The sequence below is a fragment of the Corapipo altera genome, unplaced genomic scaffold, assembly GCF_003945725.1.
Source record: "Corapipo altera isolate COAL_440 unplaced genomic scaffold, ASM394572v1 69, whole genome shotgun sequence".
In the NCBI taxonomy this organism is placed as follows: domain Eukaryota; kingdom Metazoa; phylum Chordata; class Aves; order Passeriformes; family Pipridae; genus Corapipo; species Corapipo altera.
In genome coordinates, this window is record NW_020884908.1 from 2,764,734 (window position 1) to 2,776,253 (window position 11,520).

The following is an 11,520-nucleotide window of genomic DNA, read 5'->3' on the forward strand; positions in this document are numbered from 1 at the left end:
GATGATGTTGTGTGTCTGTGTTAAGCCAGACTGTACATGCTGTATTAGCAGGCTTTTAACTGCTTACTTTTTCCTGACAATGTAGTCATTAATGGAGAATCAGCAATTGTTGTGTGGTTTAGTTGGAAATAAGTGTGAACAGATCTTACCCATTCCTGCCTTGGCTAGTGGCCCTGAAAAAAACAGCCTTCCTGGTCTCCTAGCCCCTGTGCAAGGAAACCTGCTACTGCATTTTAACATGCTTGGGAAAAGTTTGAATGATGTTAAGTATTATGAGCAGTCAGGTGAGAAACCAAGCTTCCATTTCCATTATTTGAGGGGTTGCTGGGGAAGAAGGTGAGAGGGGGAGATCCTGGACAATAGTCTATGCCTGGGACAAATAAACATTTTCTCTTGAAATTTAGGAAAGCCAGGCATTGGAATTGGTTTAAGCATAACTTTCTAAACAGGTTTATCTCTGTGCTTTTTCAGGGATCTGCAAGGGATGACACAAAGCCTTTCCCAGTGCCTTTTTTGCCAAATGGTACCTCCAAGCCAAGAAGACCTCAACTCAAGTTTGAAAAGTAAGTTTTTGTTTTACACCCCTCATCTGTATTTCTCAAGATGTGAGGCAAGGCAGGCCCTGCAGACACCCTTCTGCTTTTTCATGAGCTCTTTTGGGAGTAGAGAGAGAGAGAGATGTGTGAGACTACCCTGTACTGGCTTCTGGTGACTTGGAGTTAACCCACCCACCATAAAGCAAAGGTTTACAACAGTTCTTGGTTTGAGGGAAGCTACTCTGGAAATTAGGTATCATCTCTCTTGTAAGTAGATAACTTGAATGCAAGGTCTTTTGGTCTCAGATGAGTGTGTGATGCTGCCAAGTTTACTGTGTTTTTCAATCAAAATGTATTTATGGGACTGAATTTGAGGAATGATAGATGACATAACTACTATCTTTCCATGGGAATGAGAAAATAAATTTGCTCCCATAACCTAACCTCTGGTGGTTTTTTTATTTCTAAATATGAATTATCATTATTATTTCAACATGCATTTTTAAAGAAATCAGTTACTTTTCTCTGTGCAGACAACATTCATTTAGTAACTATCGTAGTTGGAATGTGTGTTTGATCAGGCTGTAACAGCTTAATGAAACAGTGTTTGGACCCATAGCATTCTCTAAATATGAAAGTAAAGCTGATAATCATCCTACCCTTCTTCTGTTTTATCTGTTTCTCCTCTCTGTCCCCAATTCAGACAGCATTCAAAGGAATACTACTTTGAACAGGCCCAGAGGCTGAAGCACAAAGCTGATGCAATGGTAAGTTTTGGCCCTGCACTAGAAATGTTAACCAGCTCTTGCATCCAGACCCGGTACCTGTGTGCATGGGAATAACATTCACTGGCTAACATGACTTCCATACTCCACATTGAACTATGTTCAAGTCATATGTTGGGAGACTGTTTTATTTGCCAGATGTTCAGACATTTCTCTTTGGTGTAAACCCCTCTAAAGAACAGGATTCAGAACCAACATTGTCTGAGGTTAGCAGGCCTGTTTTTTTTTTTTTTGCAGAGCGATAAAATAGTCCCTAGAAGACAGATAGAACAGTTGGTTTTCAGATTGTTTAAAAAGTTGGAAAAGTCAGGACCCTGACAGTTATTGTGTTCCTGGTGACCAAGACTTCGAAGTTTCCTTGGCAGATCTGACTGGTTTTCTCTGTTCTGTGCAGTGTAACAGTGTGCATGGGTGAACATATTGTTTTGCTAATTATGACTCCATGAGATAATGTCCATTTGCTACTTGCCATTTACCTGGGAAAATGAAGTGAGGGAATACTGCAGTGGGAAGACCCCCTCTGCCTCTCAGAAGGCAAGCCTCCAAGACCAGACAATAAGGTCTGAAAAAAATGAAGATAATAAATTACTTGAGGAAACCACTGAGCCAAGAGGAAGAGATACAAATAGCCAGAGCAGGCAAAGGTGATGACTGGGACCACATGAGGGATTCTGCTGAGAACTCTCTAATTGTCACCCAGAGGCCAGACTGGGATCTTTTTCTTTCTTCAAAAGCTGCCTAACCAGGGAGAAAAGAAGAATTCAAGTACACTTGAGAGAAGTGGGTTTGGTCTTGGACTAAAAATGAGTATTTTCTTCCCAATAGACTGACAAGACTGGAAAGGCCTTTCAGTACCTAGAGGCTGCCCTTTTGTTCATCGAATATGGGATTGCCTTAGAATCAGATGCACTGGAACCAAAATCAGCCTACAGCATACTCAGCGACACCATAGTTCTCATCAAGTAAGTGCCTTTCAAAGCATGATCGGAGGGGAAGGATTTGGTTTGGTAGCATGTTTGGAGGGGAAGGATTTGTTGCATTGCTTGTTTGCAACTGTGACACCTCTGGATTCCCACTATGGAGTGGAGGTGGGGTTGCTGTACGTGCCTGAGATACAGACCATCCAGAGGCCCCAGAGGCAAATCCATTGAAATGTTCCAGCATTGCTTATCAGAAGGTAGCACCACATTGCCCTCAGCTTTTGAGAAAGGCAGCTGAGGTACACCAGAGGACACTGGTTATGACAATCGAGGAGGTGAAGGAGTTTTTACTTTACCCAGATCTGCAGTTGCTTGTGCATGTGAGCTCAGTAGTATTTCAGTTTAAAAAAGCAAAACAACAGTATGTCATGTGGAAGAATGGTTTGTACCCCAAAGATCTTGCAGCTTGATTGAAGGCAACTTTTCCTGGTTTCTCTAGGCCACAGGCCTGTAGGTGGCCCACACAGGGCATCTACTTGTTGCCCCTTAATTTGTGTAAGAGGAGAGTGAGTCACATAGGGGGCCACATCTGTTCCTGCTGTATGGAAAACAAGGCATTTGGAGAGACAGTCCTCTGCTCACACAAAAGTTCTTGGTACCAGGACTAAGAACTCAGGGAAGGCTTCCAGGTTTTTGGACTGGTTTTTGAGGTAGTGGCAAGCACTGTTTTTTTCATAAACAGTGGGACTTCAGAGCGCACTGATGGCTGACAAGGTTCTGTTTATTTTGTCTCCTTAGATTCATTATGACATTGAAACCATTTGCAGACTCCTCAGTCTCTCCACATGGAAAAATCTTTGCTGTGTTACGGTGCGTAGCTGTTTTTTTTCTGTTCCTTTATGTTCTGTTTTGAGACTTGATAGAAAGACCCATTACTTTCAGTGATGAAGGAATGACAGTTAGAGTTATGCAAGGTTAAAAACCACAATATAAAAACTAGAACTAACTGAAACATCTCTAAAGTAAGCTGGAAGATCACAAGGGACCACGTGTAGAAGGCAGAGGCTTTAAAATTTGATCTGCTTGTAACTTGAGAGCGCATAAGGGCTTTCACCTAAGGTGAAAGAATGCAATTTGGCTGCCCATGCTTGAACCATGTAACTGAAGCTGTAGCTGGACATGGCTGAGGCACTTCTGGGCGGGGGCTTACTCAGCCTTTGGCACCTCTGAGAGGCTGGGCACCTGTTTATGTAAAAGAACAGACAGGGCTCTTCCTCATTTCTTTCTTTCCCTTGTGATTTTTTTTCACAAGTCTTTTTTTTAAGATGAGCAAAAGGAGGAAGAAATTGGCTTTTCAGTACAGCTAAGGTATGCCAGCCTCTGTCTCACAAGGCTGATGACTGCTGAGCACAAGCAGTGACACTTGGGTGTGTTTCTGTTCACAGCATGCGCTGCCAGTCCATTCTGCACATGGCAATGTTTGGTTACAAAAAAGACACTGCAATGAGGTATTCCAGACTCCTGAACGACCACTTCAAGGTAGGGCACAGGTATTACTAAGCTGCCAGATGGATGGCTGTGGTAGTTCCAGATATCAGCTGAACAGCCCCAAACTAACAATACTTTTATTCCTTGCTGCAGAGTAATTTCAGAGTAACACAAGCACCTTCACCGGGTTTTGCAAGGTAAGATTTAAAAACTTGTGTGGTGTCATGTGTCTGTGTTTTAATGATAATGAGTAAAAAAAAACTTTTGTGTGTGCCATGGTAGTTGCATTTGGCAGAAAGCAACCAGGCTCCACATCTGTCCCCTCTGTGCTCTATGGCTGAGAGAGGGATGTTTGGACTTAAATAGTGGTGCTGATTCCAGTTACATTTTTTGGCCACCTTGCACAGTACAGTTCATAGGAAAGTAAATGTCCTCTTGAGAGCAGTGGTGGAAGCCCTGTCTTACCAGTGACTAAAATTAGGTTGGTTGAAGTGGTGGGGTGAAGTAATGTGATGAAGCCAGTCTGTGTCTGGAAGGCGGGTGGCTGACCACATTTAGCTTCCCTAGGCCTATAAATAAGTGTGTGTAGGCTGACCTGGCTGCTTTGAGTAGGTGTCAGAAAGCTCCAACCTCCATGGAAGGGGAGCTTCAGCATGCCTGAAATGGAAAGCATTAGTTAAAAACGCTTGGATAATCTGGTGAAGACTTTCAAAAGTAGGTGTGGATTTTGGAAGGTGGATGAGTGGCCCTTTCTAATGCCTGGTCCCACATTTTCTTTTGTTGCGAGGAGTCCTTAGAGTCACAAATCACTTCCAAAAACTTGGCCTTGCACTCGAAGGACAGTTACTTGTGCTGTAGCTGAACACATCTCGCTTTTCAACAGTCCACTCCATACTGCAGGCCTGGATGATACTGGATAGCTCCTGGCATAAGACAGCCTTGTGGAAAGACTTTTAGCTCTGAAGTTGAATGTTCATGATGGTGTTTCTTTTCTGCTACAGAAGCACAGGCTTGCCTTCTCCTCTTTCTCCAATACCCTCTCCTGCTGGTTCTGTGAGTTCTCAGCTGGGATCAAGTGATAGCAACAGCACTGGCCACAACAGCATTGGCAACGGCGTTGGCTCTACAGTCACTGTCTCCTCTCATATCTCAAGTGTCACCTCTTCCTATGTCAACATCACTTCCTATATTCTCCATGCATATGAAATTTGGGAAAAGGCTGATACACTGGCCAGAAAGAATAAGGGTAAGTTTTTTTCCCCCTGTCTGTCCTGTCTCATGTGTTGTGGTTATGTGTACTTGCTTAAATTCTATCACTCAGTGCAGCAAGCATCTAAAGATCAAAGCATTAAATATGTTGAGTTAGACAACCACAGCATATTGGCAGGTTATTGCCAGAGATGGTGATATATTGGTGAGTGTTCCAATTAAAAGGTTGTTTTGGCATCCTCAAATGTCTAAGAGCTAAGGGATGAGGGTATCAAGTGCAGGAAACCAGCCAATTTGCTTCATGGTAACAGAAGAAACATAACAAAAAGTTGCCCTTCAGGCACTGAGCTTTTCTGAGTTGGTTCACTTTGTTTAAAAACATCTTTTTGGCCTATAGCCTTGTGTTTTAGTTTTTGTCAAACTTCCAGGTCATTTTCTCTTGAAAATGGTTAAGCTGGCTTTTCTGCCCAGCAGAAAAGCTGAGCAGCACTTAAATTTGAGTCCTTGCTGGGCACGTGCCCAGTATTTGCCAGTAGCAATTCCTAGAATTGCTGCTACTCTTTTTATCTTACGGGGCTTTTTGTTAAAAATGTTGTATTGTCCTGTGGTGCAAGTCACAGGGTGGGTGCAATTCAGCCTGTAACCTGCCATCCCATGTGGCCTTTGTAGTGTCATTTTTCATAAAACACAAAGTTTTGTGAGCCACTGTGGGCGAAGAGATGCATTGCCATGACCTGTTGGGAGACTTGCAAAAGAAAATAAGCAGTGCCTAGCTGAATTGTTGTAAGGCTGTAAAAACCCTCTAAAACACTAATGAGGCAGTTGCTGAAATTCAAAAGGCATTGCAAGTCACCTTTAAATAAAGTAACCAGTTGTTGGCTGTCCTCTGAGCAAATCTGTGCTCACAGCAGCAGTTCATCTGTAGTATTTTGGATTCTGTCATCAAAAGGCTGATAAAAGACTGTCACACAGAAGCAGCAGGGGATGCTGCTAGTAAGCCAGAGCAGTGAGTCACAGAGGAAAATGTGTGGGAGGGCAGCCTGAGCACAATGTTGCATTAATCAAGACTAAATTCAAAAGCTGCTCTGTGCGGCCAGTTCCAATGTAGGGGAATGATGACTGGAGTAGTGAATACTCTCAAGGGAGTGGATCCTGTGCAGGAGACCAGTAAATACTCATGTAGGCTTGGTGGTTGTTGTCACTGTTCAGGAGGCATTTGAGAAGTGGAACTTGTTGATATTCAGTGTAGTGTAGAGACATGAAGAGGTACAGAGAGTGAGAACATAAAGCAAAAAAAAAGGCCACATCCTTGCTTCTTTTGTGCAATTCATAGGGCATAAGAAGAGGAAGAAAGAGCAGTGGCCTTCTGCTACCGAGATCCTTTAAACAGGGAAATCCTAAGTTAGTGAAAAACAGTTGTAACTGATGTCCAAGTCACTTGTGCAGAGCTGAAGTGCTTTCTGGTGGGTCCACAACCAGGACCCAGCTCCTTGCTGTAATTCACAGCAGTGCCATGAATCGTGAGGCTGTAACTGGTTGTTTAGTAAACAAAATTTTTTAAAACATGGATTTAGTAAACAGAAACTTCTGTTCTCTGCTTCTGAATTGGCAAGTATTAAAATGAAAGTGTTGTGCACTCTGCTTCTGAAGAGTTGCTTGCACAGCCAAGCACCCTCAATCTTTGTGTGTCAAAAAGCAGAGCTGGGAATGGCTGGTTTCTGAAAAGGTACTTGGCAACATGATTGAGGCTGGAGAGACTGAGGGACTGGGACAAGTCACTGGAAGGCTGGTCATACAGGAATGTCTTGGTAGGGTGACTGTAAAAGAATAGGTGCGAGAATTTTCCCTAACTTGTGGTCACCTGCACAGATGATCGCCAGCACAGAGCAGGGCTTGCAGGTGACCAGCACGTCATGGCAGGCTCAGATGTGCTGCAAGAACCTCCTCCTGCCTGTGCTAGAGGAGGAGCATGATGCCTGAAGTCGGTGATGGGAGAGGAGGACTATGGGATCTGCCTGGCATGCTCAGCTATAAGCAGTCCAAATCAGATGTATAGCCTGGCAAGCTACAGAAATTGTTAAATCTGTTCAGTGGAGAAATCGTGGTGTCTCCAAAGTTTGAGGATGAATGCAGAAAAGGGACCGGTCTGATGGCAGCTGTGTGTGCTTCTGGGTGTCACTCAGAAAGACACTCAAATTTGGCCTGTTTAAAATTTGGGGAAAACTTGAAGCAGGGACTGTGGTGTGAACACCCAAACTTTTGTCCACCTACCATGGAGTGTTGATGTCCTTTAAAGACAGCACATGGGGAGGCAGGTCAGTGGGTGTATGTGTGTGCAAGTGTGTTTTCCTCTTGTGTGCCCTTGTTACACTTCTCAGCCCTCTAACAGTGCTGAGCTGTCTGCATTAACACTGTTTAACTGGACTGGCCAACTGACCGTGTGCTGCTGCTGTTGCTTCTCACTGCTCTCCTCGCCTGTCAGACGTGCCTGTTGTATGAAACCAACCAAATGTTTTCTTTCTCCCTTCCTTTTTTTCCAGAGTTTTTTGCTGAACTCAGCAGAGCGACCTGTGCTCTGGCACTGACCAGTAGCCTGACTGACCTGGTACACTACATCAGACAGGGATTACAGTGGCTGAGACTGGAAGCAAATATGCCTTAACTGCTTCTCCAGGTGGTTAAATACCTTGAAGTTTTTTGCACTTTTGAAGCCTCAGAAACAGCCTCAGTTTAATTTTTTTTTTTAATTATTATTCAATACAAGCACCTGCAAGGGAAAATATTTTAAATAAAGTTGGAAGTTATCTGGTTACACTGGAAAACCTTTGAACTGTGTTATTTTAGGGTAGCACTTTGCTGCCTTGAAAAAGAAGAGATGGAGGATGGCACCTTCCTTTAAAATGATGAAGTGCAATGAATTGTCTCAATGGCCCAATGTATTGATGGTCTTTAAACATTTCTATTACAAATAACCAGCAGGACAAGAGTTGCACATGATGCTGACAAGAAGGAAATCTGCCTCCAGAGGTGGTTATGCAACATCCCACAGCCTACAGCAGTTGTGTGCCCAGAAAACGTGCCAGAGAAGTTGTTTTTGCAAGCACGGATGCAATCTTTGGTGTCTTTGTTCCCCAGAGAGCAAGTAGCAACCTCCTCAGCACCGGACAGCATTATGTTACAGTAAAAACAGCAGAAGGATCAGCTTTGCCTGCTTTCCAGCCTCACCCTCTTGCTTTTGTCAGCCAGCTGATGGAACTGGGAAACCCACTGCCTTCAGTGCTGCAAGTTTACTTTTTAAGTCATCACTGCTTTGGTCCTCCTTGCCGTGCTCTCGTGCACATCCATGCCCATGGCACTCGAACTGTGTTACTACAGGTCTTGCTCAGTTTCAACCTTGTAAGCCAAACATAGCTGGGGTGGCAAAATGACATGGTGTGGTTGGAACAGCTCTGCCTCTCTTCTGAGGAGTGTCACAATGAGGATTTGTTGTTGGGTTGCTTTTTGTCATTTTGGGGGGTGGGGGTGCAAAGCTGCACTGGGTCAGTGTGATTGCTTGGACATTGTTATGAGTCTGAGAGCTTCCATGGGGAGGAATCGCTTCTGATTAATGAGGAACTAAGAGGCTGAATGTGGAACATAAGACAAATTTTGCATGTGGATATTTACCTGCAACCATTGGGGGGCTTGATGAATATCTAAGAGCCGGATTTGGTACCAAAGCGAGTCTCCTTCATGTGGGACAGAACTCACATGCTCTTTCTCAGCCACTCTGTACAATGGGCCCAGTGACTTAGAAACCTGTCAAAGGAACACGAAAGGGAATAATTAGTGTTTGCAAGCATTTTTTCCTTGTCACGGTATCAGTGAAGGCAGCATCCATGGCATTTGCGTGTTTAGTCAGGTGACACCCTTCTCTATCCAAAGATTTCTTGTTTTGTGACAGCAGCATCCTGCCATCCTCATATATGAGTGTGCCTTAGCCCTCTGGTGCCCTCTCACATCCGTCACCCTATCTCTCTGGCAGACCTGTGGGAGTGGTGAAGAGAAAGGTAGTATCTTAAAATAATTGTGTTTACAAGAAAAAATTCTCCCTTTTCCACATAATTTCACGATGGACAAACATTTCTGCACACATGCAGCAGTATGCCCTTTGTAAAATACTTGCTCATGTGTTTGAGGCTCATCAAAATGGGCAGTAAATAAATATCAGCAAAAGGTCTGCGTTTCCAAAAGTAATTTCTGTAGAAATGGCCTGTGCCACAGCGAAGCCTGGAGTCATCCAGCTCTGGGAGGGGGTGGCTGCAGCTCTGCTCTGGTCCCGAGCACAAGGGAGCTCTCTGGCAGTGCAGGACTGCTGGGATCATGACTGGGTCTTCCCACACCCTGAAGGGACTGTCCTTTCATGTTCACTTTGTTAAAAGCCTTAGTACATTTCAGGGATGAGCTCTCCTAACAAATGGAAGGAAGGTCCGTGTCACTCCTCCCCATTTTACCTATCAAACTTCGTTTTCACTCCTCCTCCCTGGAGCAGCAACTGCTTGGAGTGAGCCAGGGACAGAGAGAGGCTCAGCATTAACCATTTTGTTCTCAGGAAGCATGGGGATGGGCAGACAGCCTGAAGGCTAATGTGCACTTTGGAGCTCGATCCTAGACTAGTGGATCGATGCCGCCTTCTGACTTTGTCTTTAGACAAAGCTATTTCTAGGATCACCAGCTGAGGAGGAGGAAAGAAGAAAGAAAGCTTTATTGAACCTGAAAACCACTGTGGGAACCTGCAAGAACTGTAGCAGGGTGTTAAGGGTAAGCATAAGGTGTAGCAGGGACATGGATCTTCTTGTACTTTCATTTTGTGTGCACCCATGTCTCTCCCTGCTATCAGGCCAGGTTCCCATTGGAGAGCCACTGGCTCACAACTTTCCCTCAGCCAGGAGAACCACCTGCCAGGACCCACTAGGCAGGCGTGTGGCTGCCCCTGTCCTGCATCCAGCTCAGCCTGTGGTGCTCCAGGTCCTGTCCTTGCCTGTCCTGATAGGGATTATCTGTTGCCCTGCCCCTTGCAAAGCTCACGCGAGGGTGTCTGGCGAACAAAGCCAGTAAGAAGATGCCCAGAGAAGGTAGATGAATTCCTGATAATTGCTTCTTTACAGCTGGGAAAAGACAGCACGTGCTGTGCTGCTCTGCAGAAGCGGTCGAGCAAGGGCTGCTCCCATTCCTAGGGCAAATTCCCCTGGGCTTTGCAGGAAATGAGGTCATGGGCAGTTTGTGTCACGGGTTTGTGGGGGGGGCTACTCGGGGCCTCTTACTTCAAAAGCAATCTGTGGAAGCATCAGTACCAAGCTCCATAGCAGGGAGCTATGTTTTGTTTCAGGACACAGAGAAGACTGTTTAAATAATAGGTAATTTTTAAAAAGCCATCATATTTCAACCTTGAGCCAGGTCAGAGGCCTGCAAAGGGTTAGGAAAGATAATCATGATTTTCATCTGGGCCTATTCAGGCCTTTACAGAAAACAAACAAAAGCCAAACAAGAATAAATAAAAACACAAACCAAAACATAAGAGTGGAGGAAATAGCATTTGCCATTAAGAAGCAAACCATTAATCCAAGGAAATCCAGAGGTGATGGTTGAGTTGCAGAAGGAAAGGAGGCAGCTATGGTGGCAAAGAAGCATCATTTCCATGCAATATTTATTTAAAAGAAATAATAATACATGTGTTGAAATTGTCAAATGTTCTATTTTTAAGATGCCATTTATTTAATAGTTCAAAACCCCACTTACATGGAGATAGAGATCTCTTGAAAGTCAAAGTCTGACTGCAATGTCCTTGTTTTTGGTTTTGTCCTCTCCCCTCCCTCTTGGTTCCCATGATAAATCTGTACATCTTATTTTGGGGATGTGTGTCCCACTTGTATATAACCTTTTTCTGCCCTGTGTGTGATGGAGTTTCCAAGATGGTTGATGGTTGATTCATTCATATGGGGAAATAAACAATAAATGAATGTTTGTTATGAGGTGTTGCAAGACTCCTTGTGTTCTTCTTAGCTTCTTGTAGAGAGATTTGTCTCTGAATGGCCTTAGTTTTTCCCTTCTGAATGAGGTTTAGGTATGAATCTCTGTTTCCAGTGCTGCCCTTGCCCTTTCCTTAATGACCAAAAATGGGTGCTCAGAGTAGCAGGAGGGTCACAACTCAGGACATCTGCCTCCTATCCTCCCAAAACTGATGACTCTGCTGGGATGAGCTGCTGACAGCCAGCAGAGCATGGCTCTGAGCACTCCCTGGCAGGAAGATCCCATAATAAGTTGGTTTCAGACAATCAAACAAATTAAATAAGAAAACCGGGAGACAAGGCATAAAAGTGGTCCCTGAAACATCCTGCTCTGTGTTTACCACAGAGTTGTTGCAGGGCTTGGTGCTGGGAGAAGGGTCTGCTCATGTCTTATTCATGGATTAGTTTCTGAAGTGCTGTGAGGAGGATTTCCCTCAAGGAACCCCACAGGATTTCATGCCCTGTGGTGTGCTGCGTCTCGTTGGGTGTACAAGGGGGTCTCTTTGCCATGGCCTTACACTTCTTGTTTGAGGCT

At 44.4% G+C, this 11,520-nt stretch overlaps 1 protein-coding gene across 1 annotated transcript in view; it reads left to right on the forward strand.

The window, feature by feature from the left end:
- AFF1 (AF4/FMR2 family member 1) overlaps positions 1–10,961 on the forward strand; it is a 75,737-nt gene extending 64,776 nt beyond the window's left edge. Inside the window, exons 14-21 of the mRNA XM_027652786.1 lie at positions 472–563; positions 1,240–1,303; positions 2,147–2,283; positions 3,040–3,111; positions 3,687–3,780; positions 3,883–3,926; positions 4,731–4,975; positions 7,479–10,961. Coding sequence (XP_027508587.1) covers positions 472–563; positions 1,240–1,303; positions 2,147–2,283; positions 3,040–3,111; positions 3,687–3,780; positions 3,883–3,926; positions 4,731–4,975; positions 7,479–7,600 — 870 coding nt within the window. The 3' untranslated portion in view covers positions 7,601–10,961. The remainder of the gene's footprint in view (positions 1–471; positions 564–1,239; positions 1,304–2,146; positions 2,284–3,039; positions 3,112–3,686; positions 3,781–3,882; positions 3,927–4,730; positions 4,976–7,478) is intronic.
- Positions 10,962–11,520: the final 559 nt, after the last annotated feature.